General features: G+C 45.3%; 1 protein-coding gene and 2 long non-coding RNA genes across 8 annotated transcripts in view; 1 reads left to right on the forward strand and 2 right to left on the reverse strand.

The window, feature by feature from the left end:
• Positions 1 to 93: 93 nt before the first annotated feature.
• On the forward strand, positions 94 to 21,376 carry LOC310692249. Of its 5 annotated transcripts, XR_014518674.1 has the most exons (3): positions 4,222 to 4,386; positions 4,628 to 4,717; positions 17,813 to 21,376. It is a non-coding gene; the product is annotated as an uncharacterized lncRNA (long non-coding RNA). The 5 variants fall into 5 exon arrangements; XR_014518672.1 differs by lacking the exons at positions 4,222 to 4,386; positions 4,628 to 4,717 and adding an exon at positions 94 to 206; XR_014518673.1 differs by lacking the exons at positions 4,222 to 4,386; positions 4,628 to 4,717 and adding an exon at positions 94 to 192.
• On the reverse strand, positions 1,032 to 1,634 carry LOC310692465. Its single transcript, XR_014518829.1, has 2 exons — positions 1,388 to 1,634; positions 1,032 to 1,280 (listed from the first exon to the last, which is right to left on the reverse strand). It is a non-coding gene; the product is annotated as an uncharacterized lncRNA (long non-coding RNA).
• Positions 20,115 to 23,776, reverse strand: part of KCNAB3 (potassium voltage-gated channel subfamily A regulatory beta subunit 3) — a 37,289-nt gene continuing 33,627 nt past the window's right edge. For both annotated transcript variants that reach the window (XM_083472751.1, XM_083472752.1), the window contains one exon: positions 20,115 to 22,040. In XM_083472751.1, coding sequence (XP_083328877.1) covers positions 21,951 to 22,040 — 90 coding nt within the window. In that variant the 3' untranslated portion in view covers positions 20,115 to 21,950. The remainder of the gene's footprint in view (positions 22,041 to 23,776) is intronic.

Consider the following 23,776-nt stretch of genomic DNA (forward strand, 5'->3'; position numbering starts at 1 on the left):
TACACGCCCCTTTTTGCTCTTTTCAGCCAATGCGGAGCTAGAGGGGCGGCGCGCGGCGAAAGGCCACGCCTCCCCACTCCTCTTTCAAAGGGGGAAAAAGGCGGGAAAAAATCTGGGAGGCGATTGGTGGAGGGTAGGCGGGAGAGGCGCCCCCCTCCCAGCAACCTGTTGACTCAGGCAGAAATCCAACTGGTGAGGCTTCTGAGGTAAAGTGATGCGGGAAGAACAGCTACACCAATCTGATTTCTGTCTGTGCCACGAAACTGAAAGGTGTGACAACCCTGTTTCTTTACTTTTAGCATGCATTATTTTGTTGTTTTTTCCAAAGAAAATTTATTGGTTTTCACAATATTATAAACAAACACATAAGACAAACAAACATAAATCATAGCCTTATTGAAAATTACACTTATTAACTTCGTTAAGTGACTTCCTTGCTTCCCCTTGGTTGAATTTCATCGCATATCCTTTTAACGGTTTCCCAAGTCACAAGTCTTATAAAATTTAACTTAAACATTAACATCCTTAAATCTTCACCAGCTACACCAATCTGATTTCTGTCTGTGCCACGAAACTGAAAGGTGTGGCAACCCTGTTTCTTTACTTTTAGCATGCATTATTTTGTTGTGGTTGTTTTGTTTATATGGTTTTAATTCCAATAATGTTCAGTTGATTTTCATTGTGTTTTTAAAAAACCCCAAAAAACCACACCACCCAGTGTTTATATTTTATCTGTAAGACACCTTCGAATCCTCGTCAGGGAAAAATGAGGAGTATGGATGAATATGTAATCATCACAAACATCATTACAATTACCGTAATAAAAATAATATTTATTCATTTCTATCCCACCTTTTTCCGAGAGTGGGGACTCAGTGCGGCTTACAATAAAATTAAAACAACACAGATTAAAATACAAAAAGCTAAAGATAATAGTTAACAAACTTAAACATCAATGGGAATTTTCAAAAATCCAGCTTTTCTGAAATTTGATATTCCATAAATTAATAAAATAACAAAACAACACTGGGAAGTCTCAAACCAGAATTAGCTTTATTAAATATATTTCAAGACAACAATCTGGATTTACATGATAATCAATAAGCCATTTATTACAAGCGACAAGACACAACCGGACACTGGAAAGATTTCTGGCACAACAATAAAACAATCAGTATAAAACAGCAGGACTCTGAGAGATTAACAAATAAACTACAGTTGACATGTGGACAGATCAAGAAAAATGGCTTTGTCCTGATGCCAATTAATTTCATAATTAACTTCGAATTTATGCCAGTATTCCAGAATAGGAACAATCCCCCACATCAGCATTTGGCTCAATCTGGTTGATCTATATTTAAATTTTAACATAAATTATTATCTTCACTTTGAACCCCATTCCCATGTTCATCAATATACCAACATTTTATATTGTCTCACTGGTGACATAAGAGGAAAAATGAGTATTACTCATACTTAATCTAAGCACAACCATAAGGGCTTCTGATTAGGCATTTAGCTATGCAGTGTTGACTGTTATCGGTCAACTCTGTTATATCCTGTTTCCATTTTGTTTAAAGCAATTCGCAAGCTAAGAACATATACATTGACCACTAATAATGAACCAAAAGTTGTAGATATTACGGTACTGCAAATTTATTATGCTATTTTCGTGATAAATGAATGATGTGAGACTTGGCCTGTTTATTATCATTATTATCATTATTATCTTATTCCTATGATCTTTGTTTATACAACCCAGTAGAAAGTCATTCACATAAAAAGTAAATAAACTCTAGTAGTAGAATTAAAGCAATATAAACACAAATCTATTAACTTACAGATAGCAAAAACAGCATAGCACTATTAAACGCCCTTTGCTTAAAAACAGCTCCCAAAAGCTTGTTGGAATAAAACAGTCTTCAGCTGCTGGCAGGAGCCCTCCCAGAGCATTTAAGAAGATAACTTCTTTTTTAACTTCCCCCCACCAAATAAAACAGTATTTTAAAAGTACAAATGAAGCTATCCACAATGCCTGGCAAAATTACCGTACTTTTCTGTGTATAAGGCTAGGGTTTTTTTTACTTTAAGGTTGGGGGCATCTTATACACAGATAGTGCTTATGCCCATTTTCTAAATTTGGGGTCCCCAAAAGTAGGGGGCGTCTTATGCATGGAGGCGTCTTATACATGGAAAAATACGGTATATCTTAATGTTGTGGGACTATATGAACTGCCTTAGAATTGTAGCCTGAGTCCATCTACCTGAGTATTGCCTGTACTACCTGGCAGCAGTTCAGGGTTTTAGGGTTTCTTTCCTGCCCATAATTTGGAGATGCTGAATGTTGTAACATTGGGCTTTCTATTTACACAGCAGGTGCTTTGTATCCTTCAAGTACGGGAAATCTGAAGCTGACTTTTTGTGTAAACAACCAGCAGTTTAGGGGGAAATGTCATTACATAAACAGAAGGATGTACAGTATTTTGAATCCTCTGTGAATTCTGTTAGGTTTTTCAAACAATGATGCATGTCACCTGAGCACCAAAATATAGTGGGAACCTTAATAACAGGGGCAATTTTAATATAATAGCTGCTAAATGGCATTAGCACAATATGCCTACAGAAAAAAGAGTGGCTCATTAAAGTACAGCATGCAGCCGCAATGCCTAAGCATAATGTGTTTGCGGGAAGAAAGGGGAAAGCAGAAATTCAGTATCGCCCCTCATGCATATGAAGATTTCTCATTCTTGAACAGGAATTGCTATGGCAGCATATGAATTATGCATTCAAATTCATAATGATTTATTTATAAATGTACAAGTATGGATAGATGATGGCAGAACAATTAGTTTGTGCTATAATAAAAAAATCAATAAGGCAATCCATTTTTTAGAAAGTGAAAAACAGCAGTTTAAAACCTGGTTCATGGTACTTTCAGTAGAGCGCAGTTTGAAACAAATACAGTGGTACCTCTGGTTATGTACTTAATTCGTTCCAGAGGTCCGTTCTTAACCTGAAACTGTTCTTAACCTGAAGCACCACTTTAGCTAATGGGACCTCCCACTGCTGCCACGCTGCCGTCGCGCGATTTCTGTTCTCATCCTGAAGCAAAGTTCTTAACCCGAGGTACTATTTCTGGGTTAGCGGAGGCTGTAACCTGAAGCGTATGTATCCTGAAGCGTATGTAACCTGAGGTACCACTGTATGTTTTAAAAGGTCAGGGTTTTTTTATATAAAAAAGGGAGTATTTCAACAAAGATAGGGCCATATGTACTTTCTTTCTTTTTTGAGGGGGGGGGGCAAGATCTGGTGCCTCTGATGCCAGGAAGTCTGATAGATCTTGATAGTGGGCGTGCATTTGCCCAGCCTGGATGGGTGGGAAAAGAAAGAGGATGGAGGGGCAAGTGAATGTATAGCAAATAGTTGGGTTAGGTTTGGGGAGACTTGCGGTATCAGAAAGTCTTGCTTGCCTCTCAGATTATGAGGATAATGCGTGTGGGTAGGAAGTACCAGTGTTCGAAATTAGCCGGGTGCTAGTAGCACTTTTTGACAAGCAACCAGCCTTTTGGCACTGGGAGATGTCTGGGCTGCTGTCAGCTGGTTTGCCAGGCACTGCGGTAGCAAAAGACTCGCATCTTTTGCTGCCGTTCAACCCTGCAGACCACCTGATTCGTCTGACAGCAAAATAGGAACAATGACAACAACAATAACTGTTGTTATTGTTGTTTTGCTCCCAGGGTGCCCGGTCTGGTAGCACGGCAGCAAAAAAAAAAGGGTGCCTAGACATTTTGTTTTGGTGCCCACAACCTAGGCCCCAGGAGCCACATGGCTCCTAGATTCCTATCCCAGTTTCTAACACTGCCAAAGTACAGCCATGCATGGTGTTAACGGAGAAATCTGAGGGCTCCCTTGGACAAAAAAAACTAGGACACCAGCCAGGAATACCAGAGCAAAACAGCAGCCAGTAGGCTTGGTCTTTATTGAAGACTGTCGCGACAGGACTCCCACCTGCCACCAGGTGAACAAGATGGAAGCCCCGAACAAAAGAAGACCCCAACTTTTATTAGCTACTAATCCCCCATGCTACACCCCTAAGACTACATCATGACTACAGCATTGACACATCACAAAGAGGAGGAATTGTGGTGGTAACCCTGAGTGTCTTGTCACCTGTCCCATTCCTCCTTTCCCCCTCATCCATAATTACATTCCTGAGGACAAAGAGGAGTTCACTGTTTCCTGCCCCCAGAGGGAAGGGTTGGTCACTGTCCTCTGCTTCAGTCCATACTGAATCCACTTCCCTATGCTGGTCCTTTGTGAGTGTAATGATCTCCTGACCATCAAGGTTGGCATGCCAACCGGGTAGGGCTCGCTGCGGACATGTTGGTAAGCTTGGGGGGTTATGGCTGCCTTGTGTCAAGTTTCCCCCTTTTGATAGTCCTTCCTTCATGGTGTAAAATAAAAGTGGAATGGTACAGATCCGATGTATGGCTGATTTGTGTGAGTGTGTGTGTGTCGTGTTTGTACAAACTGAATGATGGGGGGGGGGTTTCCCTGCAACAATGGGACCCTAGGTTTTCTGAAGGCCAGGCAGAAGAATAATCACAACCACCTTTGCTATTTACAGTCCCTCCAAAGCATGGAGCACTGGGCTTTTTTTCCAGCCCAAACTCACCACAACCTCAGGTGGGTGCCATTGACAAGGGAGGCATTCATGGTGAGTCCCAGACCTCTTTTTCTAGAAAAATAGCACTGTATACGCATATTAGTTATTGTTACTATTGCCTATTCAACTTCTATTCCACCCTTCCTCCCGAAGGAGCCCAGGGCAGAGAACACATCAATCTTAAAAGCATTCTAAAATCACTCTTAAAACTTTCTAAAAGCAGTCGAAACATTATCTCAACCAGTGATGTGTGTATGAAAGCTTATAAATATGCTAATGCTTAAATTCCCAGTAGGTTGTGATTTCTTTGCTGCAAGGGATTATCCGCCTCCGAGGGGTGGTGATGATGGACTCCTGAGAGGGGAGCAGTGTGTGTATCTAGGGAGATATTAAATAAGATGGGGGGACTGCTCACTGCATTGGGTCCAGGCTGGCTTTTTGGCAATAAAGCACTGTGTGCTGTTCAGTAGGCAGAGACATTGCGCTGGTGAAATCTTGTTGGGGAAACCCTCTGAGGTAATGGGAGAGTTTAATGTTTGTTGACCGCAAGTGCCGGAAATCCCCCTTGCTTGAGCCAATTTTCGCCCTGGACAAGCTGGAGAAGCTGTTTAAAAAACGCCCTAATCTGAAATACCTACGCATTTGGGGTTCAGATGTAATTATGCATTATCCTGCTAAGCTAAGCCTTCTGCTAAGCAGAAATTGGGTGAACGTAGTGTTCAGGGAAAATTAATGGGCTACCAGCAGGGGGCGTACAGAATTTACATACCAGCAACTGGCAAATTTCATATTACCAGAAGCATGATACAAACTGTAAATTGGAATGGGGTTGCTGTTTTCCAAGATACTGATGGTATAAATGATACTGAGGAAGAAGAGGAAGCAGCAGCAGCAGCAGCAGCAGGAGAAAATGGTGCTTCTGAATTAATGGGGAAAGACAAAAAGCCTGTTGAATCTGATAATTTGTTTGATTTAATGTCACAGGCACCTGAGGGAAGGTTAGATTCTCTTGAGTTTTCTGACCGTGAGCTTAGCCTACAGGCACCTCTTCAGTCTGACAATGATGATTTACAACCTGAAACTGGTAGTTCACTCAGTCCCATTAAGTCTGAGGAGTCTGACTCTCCTTCCGGACTGAGACGTTCAGATAGAAAGAGGCAGAAGCCACAACGTTTCGCAGATGAACATTTTAATACTGTGTATGCCAATAAGGCGGTTTTTGAGCCAAAAAGCTACAATGATGTTCAGAATTTACCTAAGCACCAAGCTGTAAATTGGTATAAAGCTATGAACTCTGAGATAGCTTCTTTAAAAGAGCATAACACTTGGTCTCTTGTACCACAAACCCCAGATATGAGACTTATTGATTCAAAATGGGTTTATAGAGTTAAAATGAATGACAAAAATGAAGTTGTAAGGTACAAGGCAAGACTAGTTGCTAAGGGTTTTCAACAAATTCCAGGAGAAGATTATGATTTGTGCTATTCACCAAGTGTCAAATATGAAACAGTTAAGCTTTTGTTAAAAGATGCATCACAACGTGGACATTCTGTTTATCACCTAGATATAAAAACTGCATATTTGTTTGCAGATTTAAAAGAACAAATTTTTATGCGTGTCCCTGAGGGCATAGACGCTGCTGAAGGTTTGGTATGCAAATTAAATAAATCCCTTTATGGTCTGCACCAAAGTGGAAGGAATTGGCACCAAACTTTAGCAAAAGAATTGCTAGATATTGGTTTTTCACAAGGAAAGGCAGACAATTGTGTGTTTATAAGGGAAAGGGCAAACTCTGTAACAAAAATATGTGTGTATGTAGATGACGTGTTAATTTCTACAAAAACTAAACAGGAATATGAACAGGTAGTTTCACAGTTACAGAAGAAATTTGATGTAGTGGAATTAGGCATAGCTAAAAATTACTTATCCATGCAAATTGAGAAAGGCAAAAATGGATCTTTTCTGGTTCATCAAACTGCAAAAATTGATGATCTAGTTGAAATGCTACGTTTAGAAAATGCAAATGGGAAGGAAACACCTATGGTGTGTGGTTTCACCTTTACAGGTGAAGATAAGCCATTTCCTAACAAAACTTTGTATCGTTCTGCTATAGGCAAGCTAAATTTCATTCAAAGAATCTCAAGACCAGATATAACTTATGCTTTTCACTTTCTGGCAAAATTTGTGGAAAAGCCCACTACACAATGTTTCTCTGCTCTTAAGAGAGTGGTAATGTACCTTAAACATACCAAACATTATAGGTTGCAGTTTACACCCAGTATTGATAAAGGTTTTGAAATTTTCTGCGATGCATCTCATGCAGTGGAACAAAATAATTGCAGGGGTGTGTCTGGTATGGTGTTTTGTTATAACGGTTGTCCATTTGAATGGAAGTCCCAGACACAAACCATTATTTGTCTCTCTACAACAGAGAGTGAATTATGTGCATGCGTTCAGGCCACTCGTGATGTAGAATGGTATCTGCAAGTATTTGCAGACCTACAGATGCAAGTAACACTACCAGTAAAAGTTTACCTTGATTCCCAGAGTGGACTTGCTATCCTGTGTTCAGAGACCAATACGCAGCGCACCAGAGTCTTAAGATTACGTTTAGAATTTGTAAAGAAACTAATTGCTGATGAAATGGTTGTATTTAAATATGTTCCAGGTGACAATCAAATTGCGGACATTTTTACTAAAGCACTTCCAAAGGTTACACATGAAAAACATGTACAAAGTATGCTTTATGTTTTTGTTCCACAACGATGAACCGCAGGGGAAATGTTGAATGGTTTCTTTAAATGTAAAGGTTCATCATTGTTCCACTCCATGTGTATGTCTTTAAGGGGCCAGAGCAAGGGCCAGAGCAAGATAACGAGACCCAGCTTTACAGCTGTGAAACATAGCAGGTGCTGCTGAGTTGTATTTGATTAAGGCGTGTCAGCATTTGGGTAGAGTATATAAGGAGCAGCACCTAGCTCTCCCATTACCCTGGGGGATGGGTTGGTGGTTTGGTCATGTTTGTTTGTTAATATATTTAGTGTTAATGGAGTTTTTGTTTTTCTTATTAAAACCTTCTTTAAGTTATTTTTGAGTCCTTTCTTTTTAATGCATGATCTCCCCAGCAAGCTCTCTGCAGCGTTACTATACTGCAAAAAGCCAACAGTGATGTGTGTATGAAAGCTTATAAATATGCTAATGCTTAAATTCCCAGTAGGTTGTGATTTCTTTGCTGCAAGGGATTATCCGCCTCCGAGGGGTGGTGATGATGGACTCCTGAGAGGGGAGCAGTGTGTGTATCTAGGGAGATATTAAATAAGATGGGGGGACTGCTCACTGCATTGGGTCCAGGCTGGCTTTTTGGCAATAAAGCACTGTGTGCTGTTCAGTAGGCAGAGACATTGCGCTGGTGAAATCTTGTTGGGGAAACCCTCTGAGGTAATGGGAGAGTTTAATGTTTGTTGACCGCAAGTGCCGGAAATCCCCCTTGCTTGAGCCAATTTTCGCCCTGGACAAATAAGATTTACTGGAAAGGCAAACAAGATTTTGCTTTGGGTCTGCTTATACTAGGACTGATGACTCCACCGGGGTCCTGTTCTCTGCTTTCAGAGAGGATATGATAGAGAGGGCTAAATTTGCATTGGTCTGACTGTTGTATCTTAAGGGCCAAGAGTGTCAAAAACCTGCTCAATTGCCTGAGCATGAGTCATCCTGTTGGCGTGTCCGTCTGGGGCCTCGGCAGGGAGAGCTTTCTGATGAGGTCAGGGCTCCGGTTCTTTGGCTGGCCATCCAGGAAGCCTCCTAGTGCCAGCTTCTCCCTGCCAGGGAGTGCAGAAAGCAGGATTTGAATTTTTTCGCCCCCAAATATGGAGATAGCAGCTGTTTCCTGGTTGCTCCGTGTGTTGACTGAGCCTTCAACCAGAAATTACCCTCGGGGTTTTAACCTTGTGCAACAATGCACGTACGCATGCAGCCGTCTCAGTCTGGAACACCCCCTTAGTCCTGACCCCATGGCATAGAGAGAGCATCCCCCTGCCCTTCAATTGCATCCCATAGCCACCCCCACACCCCACTTCTGACCTCCCTTCACTGACAATATTAGCATAGAAAGTTTTTTTTCCCTTTAAAGCAACAGCTGGAATAAATATGTAGAGGTTGTGATTGATGGCAGTTAGTTGATGTTCAAGGGAATTTCTGGCCTCTTAAATATGCTCACCTGTCAGAGGCCTCTTCATTTGTGGCAGTTTTCACTGCCACGTTTCCTTGTGGTGCTGCGTTACTTTTCTACCCACAATTGACTCCAATTTTGTTACTAATGCCATTTGCAGAAGGTTCGGCTCACCCGGTTAAAGTGTATAGAAAGGGCATTTTCCTACAACACCCATTCCCACCACCTAAGCTGGAGTGAGGCAACATTTTTGAGTGGGTGAGTGATCACAAAGCTATGCCAGGTGGAATAAGTCATCCCAAGCATTCCCTTCTTCACTGAGAAGGTCCCGTGCCTCGTGAGGTGTTAGGGCAAGGCTGGCAACCACATCCTTTGCTCGCGCTGGTGAATTATGAGATATGATTCTTGTTGGGCAGCACCGTTCATGATCTACATCAGCTTTCACCAGCCTTCAGGTGTTTTGGACTACAACTCCTATTAGCCATATGCCAGCTGGGACTGATAGGAGCTGTAGTCCAAAACACCCAGTGGGCTCCAAGTTGGCAAATGCTGATCTAGAGGGCAAATGGGAGTCAGGGGAAAGGACTATGAGGGGGAAAAGCCATCTACTTTGGTTTTTCCAATGTTTATATTTTTAACACTGAACTAGAATTCATTTGCAAGTTTGATTCTATTTGTTTGGGGAGCAGTTGAGACCAGGGTTTCCGCTACCACTTTAGAGCTAGCTAGGAAGACTGGGTTATCACCGGTTAGCATTGTGAAAAATTACTGTAGTCATGAGCTTTGCATGGAAATGTCTCAAGCTGTACGTCTTGTATTTCAAAGCTGCTTGTCCCCACTGTGTACATTCCGCTTGCTAGAATCACAGAACTGTAGAGTTGGAAGGGGCTCTTGGGACATCTAGTCCAACCCCCTGCAATGCAGGAATCTCAACTAAAGCGTCCATGACAGATGGCCATCCAACCTCTGCTTAAAAACCTCCAAGGAGTCCACCACTTTCCAAGGGAGTCCATTCCACTGTCAAACAGCTCTTGCTGTCAGAAAGTTCTTTTCCTTTCTTGTAACTTGAATCCATTGGCATGGCTCCTACCCTCCAGAGTAGGAGAAAACATGCTTGCTCCATCTTCCATGTCACAGGTCTTTGGCTATGATAACTCCTCTCAGTCTTTCCAGGCTAAACATACCCTAGGTCCCTCAGTCTGCCAGATAACAGTTTATGCATTTGACAGAGTGGGATCTAGTCCATGAAAGCCGGTGCCACAGTAAATCTTGCTCTTGATTTCATGAACAGTCAGCTACTCTTTTGGGGGCTTGTACTAGGCACTGTAGGCTGCTCGCCGAAGAATTGCTGCTTTTGAATTATGGTGCTGGAGGAGACTCTTGAGAATCCCATGGACTGCAAGAAGATCAAACCTATCCATTCTGAAGGAAATCAGCCCTGACTGCTCACTGGAAGGACAGATCCTACAGTTGAGACTCCAGTACTTTGACCACCTCATGAGAAGAGAAGACTCCCTGGAAAAGACCCTGATGTTGGGAAAGATGGAGGGATGTAAGAGGACGAGATGGCTGGACAGTGTTCTTGAAGCTACTGGCATGAGTTTGACCAAACTGCTGGAGGCAGTGGAAGACAGGAGTGCCTGGCATGCTCTGGTCCAGGGGTCACGAGGAGTCGGACACGACTAAACGACTAAACAACAACTAGGCACTGTACAGATCAGCCACAGAGGCATAGCTGTTCCCAACTGGAGGTCCTCTCCAGACCCATTTGAGATGATATTGTATCTGGGTGTTATGACTCCCTTCCTTGCCCGCAGAAGCAACATCTCCCAGGTAAACAGGAAGCCATCAAACCGGTTGAGGACAGAAGCTCATGCAAATTTCATTCTTGGCAGCTGCAACGATCTCTGACAACACCTGGCTATCACAAGGGAATTTGAAATAGCTGGGAATGGCTGAGCCTGACAAAATTGTCTCTGCATGAAACACCAGTCAGGATGAAGTAAAGAGTAAATATGCTATCTTTCAGGTTCATGGAAGTCTCCAGAGCGTAGCTTGATGGTTGTGAACATTAATGCTATATTGCAGCAAAGATCTGAGACTGTAGTGGAGAAATCCAGTCCCACAAATTTCTGCGACTTTCCACCCTCATCTACACTGGGGGTGTGCAATGAAGGGAAAGGAGCAGATCACAGGAATTCAAACGGTCTATTTTTCGATTTCTGTCTGCTCCTTTGACTCCTGTTCTTTAGGTAACTAATATGACCTGCAACAAAATGTTGCAGTGTGAGGAGTGCTCCTGTTCAGATTCCCACCCCATTAGCTAAAGGTAAAGGGACCCCTGACCATTGGGTCCAGTCGCAGACGACTCTGGGGTTGCAGCGCTCATCTGGCTTTATTGGCCAAGGGAGCCGGCGTACAGCTTCCGGGTCATGTCGCCAGCATGACTAAGCCGCTTCTGGCGAACCAGAGCTGCACACGGAAACGCCGTTTACCTCCCCGCCGGTACGGTACCTATTTATCTACTTGCACTTTGTGCTTTCGAACTGCTAGGTTGGCAGGAGCAGAGACCGAGCAACAGGAGCTCACCCCATCGTGGGGATTTGAACCGCTGACCTTCTGATCGGCAAACCCTAGGCTCTGTAGTTTAACCCACAGCACCACCCGCGTCCCACCCCATTAGCTAGTCATGTCCTATTCCAGAATACTCCATTCCATTTGTTGCCCCTCCAGTTAGCCTGCATACCATGGCATTGAGCATACTTTTTCTTCATTGATATGGGTGTTATTTTTCTTGCACCCCTGTCACATTTAAGCTTTTTCTGCCCCCTCAATATTGTTGTGGGTTTGCTGTCAATCTGGACAATGCCCTGAGTGACCTTCATTCAAAGGAAACCAATCCCTGGAAAAGCGCTGAAACCCCTGCAGTCTCTCACCACTCAGAGATTGTGGTTGGGCATTACAATATTTTTTGTACTTCTGCAAGCCTTAGACTTTGCCTGACCCTGCTTATATATGCCCCTCTTGTGAGCGTGGATGATGCTGTTTTGGTACATTAAGCAACCACATTTGGAGAATGAGTTTGCTGCCAAGCCTGCAAAATTCTTGCAAGAGTCTGAAGTGTGATACTAGGTCAGCGATGTGCAATTCTCGTGGCCTCAAAGGGCCTTGCCTTTATTCCTCGCCATCCTTCCAGCACTGATCTGCTTGCTGCTGCTGTCGCCTCGCCTTCCTTGCATGATCTCACAGCTTTCCAAAGCTTCCTCCTTTGCCCTCCCCTTCCTGCTTTCTTGATTCAGTCCCAGCTGCAGAGTGAATCCACTGATTCAATTCGTTCACTTAAGGATACGGAGAGAGAATTGGCAGGAGCCAAGAGACAGGGAGCTGCCAACTGCAGCTGCCACTGCTGCAGATTGCATGAGTCAGCCCCTTTCTAAATAGTGAGAGTGGCGTTATAAATTCTGGCTTGGCAAATCAGTACATGCTAATCCCAAGATAACAACAACAATCTTTACCATTTATTGAGTGCTCTGTACGCTTCACGTACATTACCTCTGTAATCCTTCTAACAACCCTATAAAGCAGGTCTGTATTATTAGCCTATATTGCACTTGCACACACACACACACACTCAGAGTCAGTCACTCCAACCCCAGTTCGTGCCATCCCTCGCAGGATAAGAGAACTATAGAGTGTGGCGTTCAGGCTGGCCAGACCCCAACAATGAGATTATCTTTCCCAGAAGATTTACCCAAGGCAAGACATGAACCTCTGCTGGGAGAGTATTGTAATAAACGAAAATCTGCCCTTATTCCCTTATGGGGGTCACAAGAGCCATTATAGAATCATTTGTAGGTTCTCCATCGGTCAGAGAAAATAACAGAGGCCAACCAGAGAATATTGAGAAGCAAAGCAGCTCGTAAGCCTGATCTTTATTGAACTGTTGCAACAGGGTGCTCCCCTCACACGCAGGAAAGGAGCAGGACCCAGAACAAAGGTGTGCCCGCCCTTATATAGACATTTTAAATTGCCTGCCTTGGAGTCCAAGACCACCCCAGAAACATCATACCTACATCACAGAAGAAGCGGTCTACAGCAGAAATCTGAGCGCGTTGTTTACCTCCTGTCTGGCAAGTTACCTGTTAATGCTTACTTGATTGGATACCCTGGGGAGCCTGGCCAGTCTTTTGTAATGACAAATACTTAGTTCCTGAGCCAGGTCACAGGCTCACCCTATTCATACACAGACACACCCTTTAGACAGGATTTGTGAAGGAAAAGACAATGGGGAGGCTTTTCCATTTGACTTTGCAGAGAAATCATTTGGTCAGCTTGGGAGTCAAAATGGTTCCAGGGCTGTTTTCCTGTGCTGCTCCAGACATGTGGTTTATATATTTATGTACGTGTTTGCTTGGTACATTTATGAATCTTTATTATATACATAAGACCTCAATTTTTTTTATTTCAGTATTAAGATTTCTGATGGCAAGAGCCATTTGACAGTGGAACAGACTCCCTGGGAAGGCAGTGGACTCTCCTAAGGAGATTTTGGATGGCCACTTGTCATGGATTCTTTAGTTGAGATTGCCGCATTGCAGGGGGTTGGACTAGATGACCCTCGGGGTCCCTTCCAACTCTTATGATTCTATGAACGTGCATGTGAGTGAAAGCATATATCTACAGATATGGCTGGGCCATGGAAATCATGTTGAGTGGCTATGTCACTTCCTGGTTCACGCTGCAAAGCTATTTTTAGACATTACAGTGGTACCTCGGGCTACATACGCTTCAGGTTACAGACTCCACTAACCCAGAAATAGTGCTTCAGGTTAAGAACTTGGCTTCAGGATGAGAACAGAAATCGTGCTCCAGTGGCGCAGCGGCAGCTGGAAGCCCCATTAGCTAAAGTGCTGCTTCTTCAGGTTAAGAACAGTTTCAGGTTAAGAACGGACCTCCGGAACGAATTAAGTACTTACCCCGAGGTACCACTGTACTGGGGATGGAAGAGTGAGTTGCCCATTGATATGAAGACTAAGCATGTTCAATGGGCACAAACTGCTGTCGGGGTGGTAGTGGTGGAGTACTTGGAACCCTGAGCAGAAGCACTTCATACTGCAACACTTTGTTGCAGGGCCCACTCCATGTGTGATGCACGCACACACATGCACACACACACACACCTGATTAAAGGACACCTCAGTTGACCCAAAGCATTTTTAATCTAACTGATGAAGCAATCAGACGTTACAACCCTATACTGAATTCTTCAGGCGAAGAAATCAGATTAAGAGAACTGTGTAACTGGGATCAGCTTGCTTGCTGGAGGGGTCCCATAAACGACACTGGCTTAATCTATGACAGGAGCATAGCCTAATGTGTGCCTCTTGCTTTCTTGGCTCATGCTCATAAGCGTGATAATTGTAGGCACCGCCTGCTCCTTCCAACAATGCAAGCAGCTTCACAACTCAAGTTGCAATTTCCATCGCTTGCCTTGCCCTGGTGAAAAGGAAACCACATAGGAAGCACGATGTATATGCTTGATGGGCTCAACGCTCCCCGTGTTGAGAATGGCCATAGATCTAAAAAGAGGGGCACCTTTTACTGTGTGTTTTTCATGAGAGTTGATGCAAAGATTCCTCCTCCTCAGACTGCGGTGCTCCTGTTTCAACCTGCACCTCGTGCCGGCAGCAGCGGTGAAACTTCTCATGTGCCGAAGGCGCTTGGGTTTGTGACTCGCCAATCTCTCGGCTAATAACAGAGAAGGTAACTGATAAGCTATTTCCTCTTGAATAATGTAATTGCAGCTGAGAGGAAGCACCGGTTCCCCCAGGATACCACGGCACATGGACATGGACCAACGCCACTTGGTAAATGTTTGAAGGACTTATCACAGCATGAACATGGTTGTGCTCCCCAAGGCAGAATTTCACCTCCAAGAGCCAGGGACAAAGAGCTGTAGCTCACTGCTTTGTGAGCAAATGGTCCCAAGTGCAGCTAACAGCACCTCTGTAGAATCATAGAACTGTGCAGTTGGAAGGTAACAGTCCAGCCCCCTGCAAATCAGTCCAGCCCCCTGCAAATCAGGAACCACAATTCAAGAATTCCTGAGAGAGGGGCACCAAGCCTCTGTTTAAAAACCTCCAAGGAAGGGGAGTCCATGACCTTCCGGGGGACCCATTCCACTGCTGAATAGCTCTTACCGTCAGAAAGTTCTTCCTAATGTTTCTTATTAATCATTTAATTGCACCCCGCCTTTTTGCCCCACAGGGACTCAAGGTGGCTTACGGATAAAAATAAGAACAGCTACAAACATAGAGGGGAAACCCAATCATTATAAAGAAACATTAAAACTATATATATATATATATATATATATATATATATATATATATACATTTAGAAATCTATTAAAACCGTAACAAATAATTACAATAAACACAGCACAGCGTCAGCCCTTTCATTAAAAGCAGTCTGTTCCCAAAAGCCTGTGGGAACAGGAAAGTCTCCTCCTGCTGGCTCAAGGACAGCAAGGAGGGAGCCAGTCTGGCCTCTCTAGGCAGGGAGTTCCAAAGCTGCCTGGGAGCAGCCACCACCGAGAAGACCCTCTCCTGCGCCACCCACCAAGCATCCCTGTGGACGTGGCAGCATTGACACAAGATCTCAGAGCCTGGGCAGGTGCATATGAGGGAATACGGACTTTCAGATACAGTAGTTGGGACCTAAGCCATATAGCGCTTTATTGGTCATAGCCAGCACTTTGAATTGTGCCCGGAAACACCAGTGGAAATGTTCTAGCAGGGGAATGGCCTGCTCGCTAGAACCAGTCCCAGTCAACAATCAGGCTGCAGCCCTTTGAGCCAGCTGAAGTTTCTGAGCACGTTTCAAAGGCAGCCCCATGTAGAGCGCACTACAGTAATCCAAATGGGAGGTGGCTAAGCTTTGTGCCACTGTGGCGTAATTTCCTTTGAAGGTCATATGAATTCTTCGGTCCAGGTCCTACCCTCTGGAGCAGCAGAAAACAACTAGAGATGCGAAGGCAGCTATCGTATCTCCTCTCTTCCAGGCTAAACATACCAGATCCCTCAGCTGTTCCTGATAAGTCTTTGGTTTCCAGACCCTTCAACATCCTGGTCACCCTCCTCTGCCCACCTTCCTTCTTGTCAACATCCTTCTGAAACTAGGGTGCCCAGAACTGGACACGGAACTCCAGGTGGGGTCTGGCCAAGGCAAAACAGAGCAGAACTATTATTGGGATCCATGCCTGCTTGAAACCTTGTAAAGGAGCTACCAGGCAGCACAGGCATGGATCCAGCAATGGTTAAGGCAGCTTACTCACACATTAGGTTTCATAGGAATCATAGGATTGTAGAGTTGGAAGAGTCACCAAGGGTCAGCCCCTTGCAATGCAGGAATATTTTGCCCATTCTGGGGCTCTAACCCATGATTAAGAGTTTCAAACATGTACATTTTGTTGCATGCTACCCTGATCTCTGGGATGCGGGTGGTGCTGTGGGTTAAACCAGAGCCTAGGGCTTGCCGATCGGAAGGTCAGCGGTTCGAATCCCCGCAACGGGGTGAGCTCCCGTTGCTCGGTCCCTGCTCCTGCCAACCTAACAGTTTGAAAGCATGTCAAAGTGCAAGTAGATAAATAGGTACCACTCCGGCGGGAAGGTAAACGGCGTTTCCGTGTGCTGCTCTGGTTCGCCAGAAGCGGCTTAGTCCTGCTGGCCACATGACACGGAAGCTGTACACCTGCTCCCTTGGCCAATAAAGTGAGATGAGCGCCGCAACCCCAGAGTCGGCCACGACTGGACCTAATGGTCAGGGGTCCCTTTACCTTTACTACCCTGATCTCTGAGCAGGGTCCTGCTTCCTTGGAACGAAGCTTACTGTAGTAGAGACTAGGATGATGATGATGATATAATAATAATATTTATATGTTGCCCATCTGTCTGGGTTGCCCCAGCCACTCTGGGCGGCTCCCAACAAAACATTAAAAACACAATAAAACAATGCAAGCGAGGGCGAGCGCTATTCTCTCGTCTCCCACCACACGGCGAATGTCTGGCCAAGTGTTTGTTGTGCTTCATTTCCAGGTCAGAAAGTGTGGACCTAAGAACAGTGCATTATCAAACACAGACGCACAAACTCAGTGGTAGACTCACAGAATTGTAGAGTTGGAAGGGATCGCAAGGATTATCTAGCCCAGGGGTCTGCAACCTTTAAGACAAAAAGAGCCACTTGGACCCGTTTCCAAAGGGGAAAAAAACTGGGAGCCGCAAAACTCGTCATTATAAAAATAACTTTTTTCTCACTTTTTTATTATTTCTTTGTTTGACCCCTCAGAATTACTCCTCCTCATAGAAATAAACGTTAAATTAACAAGTTACCTTTTTTTGTGGGTGTGTATTCTTCACTCCCCTTCAAAACAGTGACCAGCATACATGCCCCCTTTTAATGCAGTGACCAGCGTACATGCCACTTACAATGTAGCGGGCGGGCAAGTGGGAAGGTGACGTCGGGACGGTGCGTGACTAACGCACGCACCGCCCCATGCAACGTCACAGCCAGTACAGCTCCCGCCACAGTGGGGAGTGTCGGGGCGCACAATGCGCCTCCTTCCCTCGCTAGTATCCACCCCGGAGCCGCGGCAAAGGTGTAAAAGAGCCACATGCAGCTCTGGAGCCACGGGTTGCAGACCCCTGATCTAGCCCATACCCCCTGCAATGCAATAAACGTTGGCCCAAAGTGTGGCTTGAACCCGTGACCCTGAGGTTAAGAGTCTCGGGGGTGAGGTCCAGCATAGTGTAGCGCATGGCTGGAGTGTTGGACTTGGAGCTGGGAAGGGCCTGGGTTCAAATCCCCATTCAGCCATGAAGCTCACTAAATAAATAAGTGATGGGGAGTGGAGTCCAGGGACTCGAGGTTCATCACACCAGGCAGAGATATCTCTGTCACTCCCCCACACTGTTTTCCAGGTACAGATGCCTGCGACTGATTGTTGTCATGACAATATGAGCATTTTAAGGCAGAACATTGCTGAACGGTGGAGTCTCATTCCCCTTCCAAATCCTCTTCTCAAAGCATCTCATCGATCACAAGAACAAGCATCACAAAACACCAAGCGAGACCAGGTCTGTCGCTTCATGTATTCTTTATTTCAGTATTTCAATATTTCAAATATCTCTCCCTGCCCCCACCCCACCGCCCAAACACCCACACACCCACACACCCAAAAAAGAAGAAAAGGGGCAAAAAAAAAACCTCTTTGAAAGCCACGTGCCCATTCTACTTATATCAAGCATTTTTTAAAAAATCCCTGCAAGGTGGTCTCTGCAGGGGGACTGCTTTTCAGTAGAAATAGCTCTTTTGTCTCTCCTTTAGGGGGAAAGGGGCAATTTGTGCACAGGCCTGCAATGCCTCTGCTGTGCTGCAGAGGGAGCTGCTCTCCCTTGGAACGAGCTCTGCGCTTTGAAATCTTTCAGGGCTTTCTTGCCTAGCCTCCTTCCCTTTACGGATCCAAAAGAACATTATCAAAAGGCGGCTAAATATTACTAGATTCACACACAGAGAACACCTTGTACAACCTAGTCATATCTGGGGGCAGGAGCCCAGGAGTCCAGCTCCCAGGCAAAACTGACCTGAACCCCCTTTTGCCATTTAAAAATATCTGCCTGTCAGTTTGGAAATCTCTTCTAAAAATTGAATATATTCAGTCTCCCCCCCCCCCCCCGCCAGCCCCACTTCAGATTTCCTATGCAGTTTCTAAACTTGCTCTGAGCTTTTGTGGGGTACAAATCTGGGCTACAAACAGATAGAATCTTAAAAGCCTTAAAAATTGTAGGGTTGGAAAGGGAACCCCAGGGCATAGCTGCCAAGCGTCCCTTATTTGGCGGGACAGTCCCTTATCCCAGCGCCACGTCCTGCTGCTGTCCCTTATAGATGATGTCCCTTAAATAAGCTACTGAAGGTAATGGGGCCCTTTCTATGTCCAGCTGTCCTTTGTCAACAACAAATTGTTGCTGTTTTTTGTGTGTTGAATATATGCTATATGGTAATTTATGGACCTAATAGGTATCTAAAGCCATTTGCATGCAACAAAATATGTATTTTATCAAAGTAATTGTTGATCCCTTATTTTGGCTGCTGATCCCTTATTTTCGAGGCTGCTGGTCCCTTATTTTCAAATCTGTAAGTTGACAGCTATGCCCCAGGGTCATCCAGTCCGAGCCCCTGAAATGCAGGAACCACAGCTAAAGAATCTCTGACTGTCAGCAATGCAACCTCTTGTTTAAAAACCTCCAGTGAAGGAGAGCCCGTCGATGTAAAGATTATACATATATTTAATTATATTAATGTTTCCTATTGATGTTTTTAATTTAACCCCCCCCCAATGTTTTTAGCTGTTCTTATTTTATCTGTAAGTTGCCTCGAGTCCCTGTTGGGGTAAAAGGCAGGGTATAAATAAATATATAAGAATGTATGTTCAAAACCTCTAAAGATTGCAGTGTGACATAGTGGTTAAAGACTTTGACCTGGGAGACCGGGTTTCAAATTCCCAGTCGGTCATGAAGATTATAGGGTGTTGATCTTTCGGCTGCCTTCTCTCAGCCTAACCTCCGTTGCTGTGGGGATTAAACGAGGAAGGGGAGGAGACCCACATAATCCACCGTGAGCTCCCTGGAGAAAAACAGGTATGACGTAAATAATAGAATTGGGGAGTTGGGAGCATGAGGGTCATCTAGTCTAACCCCAAGCGATGCAGGAATTTTCTGCCCAACGTGGGACCCGAACCCAGGACCCTGAGATTAAAAGTCTCGCGCTCTACCGGCCGAGCTATCCCTCGTGGAAACAATGCAATAAATAAAGCTCAGGAATGATCTGGGGAAGCGAGAGGGGTGTGCGTGGGTGCCATCTTAGAAATCCCAAGCAGCCTCAGTTCTGACCTGCAGACCCACCCCAACCCCCTGCAGAGACTCCTGGAAGCGACAGAAGTGCTACTCTAGAGTAAAACTCGAAGCAGACTCATTCTCGACAGAGAAAATATATGTATATATATATACAGCATCGTATAATTTTGCAGCCAGTGCGAGGGGGACAGGTGCCACAGCGGCACTGCCCTGGAAGCGCAGCAGATTCAAAGCAATGAGTTGTGCAAAAAATAGGGTGCCACAGGGCTCCCCGGGAGCAAGGGGGTTCGGGGGGGGGGGGACTCGGTTTCTAGCCTTCCTCTCTCCCCACTGCCCCAAGGTGACCCTTTGACCCTGAGGACGCTTTCCCCCAATATATTATTGCTTTAAGAAGAGATGGCTCTTTCCCTAGAGGAGGGTGAATATGGAATTCTGTTTTAAAAAATGAAATGCAAGAAAAGAAAGAGAGATTAAGTCAGAACCAAAGTGATAAGGCAGCCTCAACCTCCGCAACAAAACGGGAAGGTTCGGTGGTGTCGGCCTCTGGGGAGGAAATTCACGGCAAAATGAAAAACCACAGAGGGAAACTGAGGGGGAAGGAGAGAGAAATGTCTTTTTTTCTCTCTCTCTCTCTTCTCAGCCATCTGCTTCTGCTGCTCCTGAGGAGCAGGAAGGGAGCCAATTTTGCTTTCCTGCCAAAAGTAACAGGGGGGAATTTGTAATGGCATTCAGTGAGGAGAATAGCTGCAAATTAGATAAAGGATTAGGCGAAACCAAATAAAGACATTATGAATTACGCTTTGGGGCAGGGGGAGATACATCCAAGGAACATTGTTCGGAGAAGCTGAGTGGAGCTTGTGGGCAAAATGGCTTTTGCTTGCCCAAAGGGCTGATCCGCCCGACAACCATGAATTTTGGGCTTTCTTAGCCCCCCAAAATGGAGGAACGTAATCCTGCCATGGAGATGAATGCCCACCATTCTCCACTCGGTGGGGAAGGGGAAACAGGTTCTGGCAACGATTTTGCACTGCAGAAACCTTATTCCCTTTTAAAAAATAATCCATGACTAGGCCACGTTAAGCACATGAACTGACAAATTTGTCTTTCAAAAAGTCCTAGCCCCACTGTCCTCAAAATGTGGGATTTGTTTTATTTCCCCTGGGGGATAAACCTTAAATGTTTAGGAATGGAAAGCCGGTGAAGGGAGGCGGTTGTGTTGGAGAGGCAAGGCAATAATTTAACGTGGGGGGTTTTGAGGGGGTAGGGTGAGTGGAAATAAAAGATGGGTAGGGGAAGAAAGCTGATATTTGTATCCGAAAAAGGACTCTAGAAAGGTTAGATTTGAAGAATTGGGGTGAAGGGGACTGTCCCTTCACAATATCCCCACCAGAGACAGGGGCTATCTCAGCTATGTCCTCACTGGGGCCTTCACACAAGGCCGGACTAAGACATCTTGGTGCCTGAGGCAGGAAATCCAAAATGGCGCCCCTCCCGCTCATGCGCAGCTCCCATTCATTTAGCCGAGAGGACTTCCCACTGGGTCGTGCCCAAGATGGCTCCTCTGCGGTCCCTCGAAACATCATAAAACCCACAAATGAAGCTGGTGGGGTGCCCCCCAACAAAAGCACAAGATGCTGAGGAGAAATAGAAAGTAAATGGAGTGACTCATAACGCTACACGGGACTTTGGTCGGCGGGGGTAAATATGCACTAAGGATGCTCAATTGTTATCATACACCAGCTGTGTGCTTGTTTCCCCCACTCCCCCCATTTTGCCTCGTTGCGCTGTGCCCGCCCCATGTTTAAAAACCAGGCGCATTGATATGGGAAAGAGAGAGGCAAAGCGGCCGGCAGTTCCGGCGCTAGCGGGAGGCGGCGGTGCCTCTTACCCGCCGACCCCATAGCTGGGTTGCTCATGCCTTATTATTTGTACTGTAATCTAAGCAGGCGGCTTTGGGGGGCAGGCGCTAACCCGCCGGCGCCCTCCCACTTCGCCCGCCGTGGAAGTATACGGTTATTTGGTTCTCATGCGCAAAGCGGCTCCTCCTTGCCCACCCCCGCCAAGTTGAGAGGCGGCAACTGGTGGGAGAGCATGTGGGGCAGGGAGGGGTAGGTAGGTGGGGCCAGGAGCCCCCCCAGAGGAGGAGCAGGAGGCGATGCAGTCCTTTGGGACAACAACGTGCAACGTCCCGGGCGCCAACGTGTCCCTACGCCCGGGACTCTTTTTTTGCATTGGGCTTGTTGCCCAGGAGCGCATCAATTTCCTGGACGACCTGGGGCGTCAGCTGAGTCAGAACCTGCGGAGAGAGAAAGAGAGGGGCTGCATGACTGAGGAGGAAAGGCTTCCGCCATAGTGGCAGTTAAAACACGTTGCAAACTTTGTATGAGAAATCGGGTTAGCAAAAACGGAACTCCACAGCGCCATCTGGTGTCAGAGCGTTAGAATGCATAGACAAGGCATATAAAGTGTTTTTTCTTTGCCAATGTAGCCGAGTTCCATTCTAGGTTGTTTAAAATTATCACTGTGATTTTATTCTGCTAGCTGAAGTTCTTTTGAAAATGAGGAGGGATGTAAGCTTTCAAAATAAATAGGGAAATAGAGTGGGCCAGCAATTCGATAAGATGGCTCATATGTCTGTCAAAGGCCAGGGGAAACCTGGATTTTAAAAAGAGCTGCACGGTGTCCCAGTTTTCCTCTCTGTGAAACCCTCTCTAGCGCCCTGGCTTTTCTTTCCACCCCCTTTTTAACCACCACTTTTTTCTTTGAGGGTTTTAAAAAAAGTAAATAAATATCCGTTTCCACTCACGATCACTTTTCTCCATTATATATAGTTGTTCCTGCTCCCCACCTACCTTTTTGCCACGTTTCTTTTTTAAAATTTGAAATGGAAATTGTAAAGCCACCAAGCTGGCATGCATGATGTGGAGAAAATCTAGAAGTAATTCTTTCCTTCCTCTTTCAATGCCACTTCCAGACCATGGCGACTTTGTGGGTGGGATTCGATCATAAACCCGCAAATTTGGGTTGTGCAGTTAAAAACGCACCATTAAACTCACCCAAACGAGAAACCACAGGCTTTTTGCGGTAAGGAAACTGGCAAGAAAATACGCTGGGAAGTGTGTGGGGCGGCAATTGCTCAATGAACAGCGGACATCGTATAACCACTGTGCTTAGATTGTTTTTAAGTGGAGACGAGAGGAATTCATGAAGGAGAAGAGGTCTATCAATGGCTATTAGGCAGGATGGCTCTATGGAACGCCTCCAAAAACCCAGGATGAGGTTTTATTTTATTACCTTACCTTCACCCTAAGATCCCAGAGCAGGTCACAATGATTTAAAATACAACCAGGTCAGGGCTGAGGAGCCTCGGCCCAGTATACCTGAAGGAGCGTCTCCACCCCCATCATTCTGCCCGGACGCTGAGGTCCAGCGCCGAGGGCCTTCTGGCGGTTCCCTCATTGCGAGAAGCAAAGCTACAGGGAACCAGGCAGAGGGCCTTCTTGGTGGTGACGCCCGCCCTGTGGAACACCCTCCCATCAGATGTCAAAGCGATGAATAACTACCTGACATTTAGAAGACATCTTAAGGCAGCCCTGTTCAGGGAAGCTTTTAATCTGTGATATTTTACTGTATTTTTTGTTTCTATGGAAGCCGCCCAGAGTGTCTGGGGAAACCCAGCCAGATGGGCGGGGTACAAATAATAAATTATTATTATTATTATTATTATTATTGGTGGGGTGAGAGAGAGAGAGAGATGTGGCCCTCCAGACTTCTCTATCTGGCCCCCCGGATTCTCCCCAGCCACACCTCTACCAGACCTGCTCTGCACTCGCTCTTTCATTTTTTTTGGGGGGGGGGGTGTCCTTGAATTCTTGATAGTGCCTGCCTCATGCTTCCCTAGATATAAGACAGAGACGGGTGTGTGAGTGTATGCAAAAACTACTACTACTACTACTACTATTATTATTATTATTATTATTATTATTATTATTATTAGTATACCACCCTGCATCCATAGATCTCAGGGTGTTC

Source organism: Podarcis liolepis (assembly GCF_965112155.1).
Source record: "Podarcis liolepis genome assembly, chromosome: 13".
Lineage (NCBI taxonomy): Eukaryota > Metazoa > Chordata > Lepidosauria > Squamata > Lacertidae > Podarcis > Podarcis liolepis.